This window comes from Magallana gigas, chromosome 8, assembly GCF_963853765.1.
Source record: "Magallana gigas chromosome 8, xbMagGiga1.1, whole genome shotgun sequence".
Classification (NCBI taxonomy): Eukaryota; Metazoa; Mollusca; class Bivalvia; order Ostreida; family Ostreidae; genus Magallana; species Magallana gigas.
The window spans coordinates 10,552,019-10,560,569 of NC_088860.1; the positions used below are offsets into that span (position 1 = coordinate 10,552,019).

The 8,551-nt window shown below is 32.8% G+C and overlaps 1 protein-coding gene across 1 annotated transcript; it reads left to right on the forward strand.

Annotated features, from left to right (window-relative positions):
• Window positions 1-412: 412 nt before the first annotated feature.
• On the forward strand, window positions 413-7,009 carry LOC105342301 (putative tyrosinase-like protein tyr-3). The gene is made up of 10 exons (XM_034473282.2): window positions 413-542; window positions 909-995; window positions 2,372-2,410; window positions 2,503-2,544; window positions 2,717-2,839; window positions 4,938-5,063; window positions 5,186-5,248; window positions 5,531-5,647; window positions 6,141-6,272; window positions 6,802-7,009. The coding sequence occupies exons 1-10, from the start codon at window positions 488-490 to the stop codon at window positions 6,840-6,842; spliced, it is 825 nt and encodes a 274-aa protein (XP_034329173.2). The 5' UTR covers window positions 413-487; the 3' UTR covers window positions 6,843-7,009.
• Window positions 7,010-8,551: the final 1,542 nt, after the last annotated feature.

Sequence of the window (8,551 nt, forward strand, 5' to 3'; positions counted from 1 at the left end):
TAAATGTTTAAGACGTTCAACATGAATTACAAAAGTGCTCCATTGCAATTGAATATCAACCCAATATCGAATACTATATTTCATCTTACTTATTGACAAGTGGCTAATAAACGATTGCGGGTCTTTTTTTATCGAACGTTTGCAATTGTTGGCATGTGGTTAGGCAGATAGATAAAAAATAATGAATAGATAGATAATGTGATATCCAAACATAATTAATTGATGTTTGCAACCAATAAATAATAGAAAGAGGGGATAACAGACCGAGGAGTCTCGGATTGGGCTTTAGACTATAAAATGAAGCTAATAATTTCAAACACAAAACTCCCTGAAAGGTATATATACGAGCTATGATACTTATGTGACCTCTCTACTTGTACAAAGTTACCTGTTTTCATTCTTACACAAATCAAGTCATTACGTGGTTGTCTCCTGCAGATAAGCATTCACCTAATCGGTATTGTACATTTGTGATTATTAGGTACAAATGTTAAACATGGTTGATTGGAGGTCATCCCTTCTGCTCTTAATATTTTTTGTATGTAAGTAAATTTCAACTTTATAACACTTTATAAAAACTGTTTGGAGTGTATTTTGTTGAAATATAGCAGCTAAAGGAAGCTTACTTCAGTAATTAATTTGCCTTCCGCGAAAATAACACCAGCTACAAATAACTTTTTCAAATCAAAAAATACAATCATAAGAATGCTTTTAAGGTCTGTATGTACAATATCCATTTCCATAAAATCTATACTTTAATGTTGTCAAACAAAAACCTTCACAAATAAATGTAAATATATTATTTTGGACTTGTGATTCGCGGAAAATTATCTACATTATTTTATGTTTGTTATTGCTGTTTACATTACGTTTGTGATCGTTCTTCAAAGTTGAATTTGTTTACTTAGATGGAGGCTTGGGTGATGTCCAATTTCAATGGAAGTTTCATCCAACCGTTAACCCGGTTGTGAAAGATGGAAAGCGGTCCGGCGAATGTATGGTCTATCTGTATTAAGTAGGATAACAAAGTTTGTAAAATAGAAAATGCATAGAACGATGTATTTAAACATTATTTTGTTAAATGGTGTGCATAATATTAACTCAACATACGAGTATATAGCCTGTAATAATATCATTAGATTGTGCAGGTAAATATTTACCAGTGTGTGCTCTCAAATCGTCACACTGCGGTTGTACGTTATAGGGTCATTTTGATACGAGACCAAGAACACATATCATGATAAGGAAGACAGATATTTATTAATGCTTGTTTACTGCAAAATATTCCTTAAGGAATGATCGATATTGATTGCAATGCAATATTTATGAAATCGATATGCATTTTTACCACATTTTTAAAAATAAGAAGTGGATATATATTTTTTTATTCAAAAAACAAATTCTGCATGGAGAAAACCTAACAATAAATAACAATTAAATTAATGATGAACATGGACAAAAGTCATCAAACTGTAAAAAATCAATGAGTTTGACAGAAAAATATATGTACAGAGTTTCACAAAAGTGGATGTATGTCTGGTTGATTTACAATAATAATTGAATAGGAGATAAAGAGTGCAGTTAGTGGACACTTTGTAGCGAAAGTTTAATCGAGTGCAACACTAAATATGAACAATCGAGACAGAGAAGATAAGACAATAGGTCCGTATTTGTGGCAAAAACCATTATAATGAACTCAACTTTGTTTATCAAAAATAGTGTTTAAAATGTCAACGCTAGATTTGGATTAAGTTGAGTAAGTATACAGGAACATTCAAAATTATAAGTGTGTAAGCAAGTTTGAATTGCTCGATGATATACTAATAAAATACACTAATAATTTTTGTTTCAACACATAGGGTAACCGTTTGCGTACATTTTATAAAACATGTTTACAATATAACGACAATACATAGGCATCGGAACCGGGGGGGGGGGGGGGGCTAGGGGGGCTTAGCCAAGTTAGACCTAACCATTAGGCACATAGCAGAATAGAGGGTTCATCCTCCTCACTTTTTTTCTCAGGAAACATTATTGTTCCGTAATGTACGTTTGAAAGATTGAGAAGATGGAGTCAAAGGCATATTAGCCCCCCCCCCCCCCCCCCCCCCCCCCCCCCCCCCGGATTAGGATTTTCATGATTTTTGGGAATTAGGTTTTTTTCTCTGAATATTTCTTAGGATCAGTCTAGCCCCCCCCCCCCCCACTTTCAATTTGCTTCCGACGCAAGTGCAATACGTCTATTAATCATGCAATCTTCAATCTTTATGTTATTTGAAATTGTTATTAATAATTGAACTCTTTGGATTGAAAAAATATAAACAGAAATTGATTAATTGAATTAATTTTACTCTAGATTGTCTCTTTTCAGCAATGTCAACGCCCTCGACCATTCTTGTACCGCCTAAAAGTACGGATTTTTATGTAACACAATCTGATAACTACTTTATTATTCCATTTTATAGTTGGTTGATTGTAACATTCATTTACTCTTTTATACAGGACCACCTACAGGAACTGCTTTTCCTATAAGCGCAAATTCAGGTCCACCAAAATCAGTTCTTTCTTCTATTTCGGAAAGGATAAATAATATTAAATGCTGTTTACTGACACACGGTGTAGATTGACGAACAGAATGTAATGATAAATTATTCTTTTTCAAGAACATTGTGAATTTGTGACACTTATTTTGCAAAAAACATTGCTTTTTTGTCAGATTGTGAAGATAACCCAAGCGTCAACTGTTCGCTCTATAACACTGATATCATCTGTGATTCTCAAGGAATTTACTACCTGTGGGCACGAAAGAACTGTCGCTTACATTGCGGATTCTGTCAAAGTAATGACATTTCCTTTTCGTCCTATTCTTAGGTCGCCGTAGTATCTTAGTTGACCCTGTTTAACCCCGTTGCTAACGGTCTTTGTTCGTCGTCGTGCGGCTTCCGTTACCATTGCGTATTTACATTTGAATATTTTTCTCTGAAACGTTAGGAAATATATATTGACCAAAGCTGTGAAGAGTCTTTTAAAAAGGATAAGGGTGAATTTCTTAAGTAAAAGCTCTATCCTCTTGGGCCTTTACCTTTTGGTATAGGAACTGAAAAACTTGATGCAGTATTTCGGAGATAATATCAAAAATTTATTCTTTACACCTTACCAATAAAATGAATTGAAATGCAATTGGTTTAACCCCTCTGTTCGTAGTGTATTCATGTCATACTAATGAGAATCAAATATTTCACCCTTTCATTATTTATTGGAACTGTAACAATTGATGCAGTCTCGGGAAAATTATCAAAAATTTATTCTTTACATCTTACCAATAAAATGAATTGAAATGCAATTTGTCTAACCCGTCTGTTGGTATTGTATTCATGCCATACTAATGATAATCAAATATTTCACCCATTTAATCATTGGAATCAAATATCTCAAAATGTTCTTAATTCCAGACCCAACATTTTATGTGTATTTATAAAGCGTTTAGTTTTTCATCATCAGTGTTATCAATATAACATTCTCTCAATTCTTTACACTAAAAAAATATATATAAACCTGTGGTGATACAAGAATGTTCTTCATATTTCATGAATAACATTGCTTGTTAAGGTCAAGATCTACTAAATGATTCCAGACTGTTTTTTTTGGTGCTAGACCATTATGACGTCATAATTGATTTAATGAATCTTTTCCCGTATTTTACGGCTTTAAAGGAATTATGTAGAAAATAAAACGATATTTTGACATTCCATATTTAAACACGGGAAAAGTAATCCTGGTACCTATATTCTATGTGACATCATTTTAAAGAGGAGGTCAAGAGCTTGTTGAATGCCGTTTTTGGAGAGATTGTAGGCATTCTAGACAAATTTCATTAGTCAAAAATTGACGAAACTCTGATATTAGTTACTTTTATCCTTCATATTCCATATAAAATGACTGTTTAACGAGGCCGAGTACAGAACGAGTACGCACGCTTTCGCGCAGCGTTTCATTTGTATTGTGACGTCATCTTTTTGCTTGTTTGACGCCATGGCGTGATAGTTTTATCTGCAGATATTCAGCGAAATTTGTTGAAAATGGCTCGTTTAATGCGTAAAATTAATGTTATATTGTGGAATAAACATAACTGTCTCGAAGTATAAGCTATATTTGGGCTCGGGTCGAAAAAGTGAAGAGGGTTCAGCAGGCCAAACCCTCTGTCACGTTTTCTTAACCCGCCTAAATATAGCTTAATTCATATATTTCAAGACAGTAACCATGTATTTTATATTAATGACCCTTAATATGTGATGTTATATATTTTTTTATGACTTAAATATGTCTGAAGGCTTTAATAATACTATAAAGATCACCTTTTCCGCCTTTGTCAAATAAAAAATAGCCATTATCTGACAAATCTGGGAAATTGGGCATACAAAAATCAACTTTGAAAAGACCCCTGGAACAAACCAGGAGGTAAAAGGTTTTTTTTATATGACCATTTGATGCCTTTTAGCAATAACTTTAATATGTAGAACAGAAAAAGAAATCCCTAGGGCAGAAGTTTAAAAAAATGTGCAAAATTGATACATTTCAAGCGAAATCCCATAGGGTCCTATGTTAAAGATTAACAAACTTTGAGATGACCCCCTAAACAAACGGTGTGGTAAATGTCTTATTTTTTAATCTTAAAATAATAATTATATCAGTAGAAATTCAGGTAAAAAAATTCAATAAAAAATCTAGGGCAGAACTAATTAGACCCGGCCTCGTTAAAACATTATTTTTTATTGTGTTTACCAAAACATTAAGCCTCGGTACACCCTATGAAACAAAGATATTGTTATGAAGCATCATTAAAAGAGTTTATATCTTGAATTTCATAAACCTGAAGGCACCTTTCATTTACTAGATCTTGGCCTAATTATTTAATGAGTTCAAATGTGTGCAAATAGAATCATGCAAAGACGACCCGAACGCCAATTGTGCACTATACAACGCTACAGCGCTGTGCGACCCTAACGGAATCTACTATGGCTGGGCTCGGAGAAACTGCACTGCTTATTGTGGGCTATGTCAAGGTTAGCGTTGCTTTTTAATGAAATTCAAAGATGGCATTAATTTTATAAGTGTATATATTATGATATTCATCAGCATTTATTTAGCTGAGCCAGATAATACATTTTCTTGTACGTATTCTAAGGGACTACCACTTCTTTGCAACCTACTGTTATTACAAGCTCTCAACCAAGCTATCCGTCTGAAGGTAAATTTTATAAAGTGTATAAAGAGAGCTGAATGGTAGTGACCATTTAAAGGCTATATGAATCTCCTGTATAAGGAGAGCTTACCATTAAAAACATTATTTCAATTCTAAAGATAAAATGTTTGTACCTTTTCTTTACTAAATCATACATGTAGTTTACGGCTGAAAATTCTCTCTTTAATGTTAGGGTATATATGATGGGTAATTTGCTGTCCATTCAACCTTCTTGAAATATATGAACAGCTTTCGGCAATAGTTTAATTCGTATTTTGTTATTTTTAGTTTGCAAAGATACTCTGAACTGTAGAGTTTACCATGCGGCCATGATTTGTGTCACCAATGGCATATATTATCCCTGGTCCCTTAAGCATTGTCCAGCGTATTGTGGATACTGCCAAGGTATTTATTTTGAATTTTTTAAAAATTGTTTTGTAATATCAATTGTTTGCGATAGCTTATTACCGTAGGCTTTTAAAAAATGACAATCAAAAGGACACATCACAGACTGAACAGATAAATGGTTATACTGTTAAAGTATTTTTTTTTACCTTTTTATAGGTAGGGTAGTAAACTCTGTTAACAATTTCAGATTATGACGGCGTTATATATTTTAATCGTTTTTTGACACTTTTCAAAATGCGCCTTAGTGCATTTTTATTATTTATACACCAGCAAAAAAGTTGCAGCATTTATATGCATTGCCATGTTCACTCAAAGTTGTCTACTTTTTTGCATGTTAGATGACACTTTAACAATATTATTAAAAATTATGGTAGGAGCATTGGTATATGGAAAAAGGAACGCAACTGGTATGGTATAGAAAGAATGTTGTGAGTATGTTGATATCAATCAATCACAATGATTTTGAAGACTATGATATTGTTTTCTGTAGCCCCTACACGAATCGTTCCCTGTAGTGATAAACTTACGAACTGTGACGAGTATCCGCCCGATCTGTGTACAAACGAACTCTATCGCCTCTGGAGAGAGGACAACTGTAGAAAGTTCTGCGGAATGTGTTCAGGTATCAGACACGTTACTGTAAGGGCAATGAAACATTAACAAATCGTATGACGACGTTACAGTTCCTTAGAAAGAGAAAAACCGAGAGAAAATATGTGCAATATCTAATTAATAGGACATAAACATGCCAATTTATCATTAACTTTATTTCTTAAACGTAAAAATTTAAATTTAAATGACCACTAAAATGGCTATCACATTAGGTAAGATAGTATAGTTATGTATCTAAATCTTTTTTTTTAAAGACCTCTGGGGAAAGGCAAACAATGGAAAATATTACACATGAATGAATAATGAATAAATCTATTCCTTGTGTTTATAAGCACCTTCACATTGTGTACTACTTCAACATATACATGTACCTCCATTTTCTAAGATATATTCTGTATGCTAATGATATATTAATACATGTATTTGGTTGATTCTGCTTTTAATTACGTTGATGAAACAGCAATAGCGGCCAACTAGGCCTGTGCGACAGCTTTCAGTTTTGTAAATAGTTCATATTGTGCTTACATTTTCTATTCCAGGTATTGATACTGTTATAGACTACTCCTCTGTGGTTGGTTGATCCGACATTTTTTGGACCTGGCTCAGTGTTGGTTTTAAAAGATTCTTTTTCCATACAAGTTTAGATACTTATAGAGATCTCATGTTAAATGAATATGGTTTAATTTCGTTTAAAAGCATGCAGAAAAATGGCTTCGATATGTTGATAAATAAATCATATTTTCAGTCTTCTGTTACTTTTTCGTATAAATGGGGGTATATATTTACAAGTATAAAATAGTTTAGATACATTAGAAAACGTTTTACATTCTGGTAAAAAAAACCCCATACTTTCTGTGAATGTTAGCTTCATGTACTCTTGACTGTCGGCGTTATATTTTTACACTTCGCTTAAATCATCCTTGAATGTAGAGGATTCTAGTATTCTAAAAGAATGAAGGGTCACATACTCTTGAACAACTATAATCGGAAATACAAAGCAAGGCTTAGAAAATCACGAAGTGCAAAACCCCGAAGCTTTAAGGTCCAAAAAGGGGTACAAAGTTTATTAAGAATAAATTGTATAAGAAAAAATCAACGTCTCTTTTTAACAGCAACTTTTCTACAGTTTGTAATTATACTATAGATCAATCACCTTCATATAGCAGTTATTCAAGTTTGTTCAAATTTGACACGAGAGGAAATATCATTTGGCCACATACAAATACATGTACATAAAACGTTGTTTAAGAAACTGCATTCTGCAAGCACGTGTGTATCCAACAGCGATATTCATTTATCGGAGGAATAACAAGAAATTTTTTAAGTTATGGCTATTATAACTAATAATTCTATGCTTAATACATTTAATAAATATAGATATATTTATATAGGGGAAAAAATCATATGTTTTATAATTTTGAATCCAAACCTTGATCGGTTTTAAATTGGAGTTCAAAAAGAGATACAAAATTTAACTTGAAACGTATCTCAAGTCAGCAATGTGGCCTAATAGCACACTGTTGGTTTAAAGTACTTTAGTAGTTTAGACTTTCATGCAGCATATATTACAGTAATCAGCCATTGGAATATACTAGTACATGTAGCAGATAAAAAAGTACACTTGGCTAATGTAAATAATGAAACCCTTTCCAAAGTTAAGAAAACTCCAGGGACGGTTTTAAGGTGTAAGGGCGGGGCTTTGTTTGCCAAAACGTGCAATTTAAGTATCGATCATACCTGTCATCTAGCAGGCAAAATAAATTCACTGAACCAAAGATTGAACTGGCCCCCTTATCATTTCGACCATATATTAACAATAAACAAAGATTTGATTCAGACATCATGAAGCCTGGTTGTTTTGTAATGTGTGTGAAAACCAGCAGTCTTATAAGACTTTAATGAAAACATTCATAGACATGGCACATCCTTATTAATTTTTTTTACACTTCGAAAGATTACTAGTAAGATAAAATATTTATCATTTATCATATTTTCCAGTACCTTTGTCTATGATAACACTACGAATCGATTTAGTAATGTATAGATACATACAATTAATTAATTTTAATATTTAATCGTACCATTGCTGAGAATTATATAAATATAAGTAAAAGGGAAACATTCTTTGAATATTCTGAGGATTTCATATACTGTTGTGGTGACCAATCTATCATGAAACCTTTTGGGCTTTATTGGATTTGATCATTCCGACCCTTATTGATCGTCTCTTAATACTCAACACATGGTTCCCTATTCGAACTATTTTATTACCGCTTTTACCGTCAAAAG

What these genes read in the sequence shown, in the direction of transcription:
- LOC105342301 (XM_034473282.2), top strand. Translation starts at nt 488, where the DNA reads ATGTTAAACATGGTTGATTGGAGGTCATCCCTTCTGCTCTTAATATTT. An exon ending in TTATTGTGGGCTATGTCAAG is followed by an intron (nt 5,064 to 5,185) that starts GTTAGCGTTGCT and finishes ACGTATTCTAAG; the next exon opens with GGACTACCACTTCTTTGCAA. An exon ending in GTATTGTGGATACTGCCAAG is followed by an intron (nt 5,648 to 6,140) that starts GTATTTATTTTG and finishes TGTTTTCTGTAG; the next exon opens with CCCCTACACGAATCGTTCCC.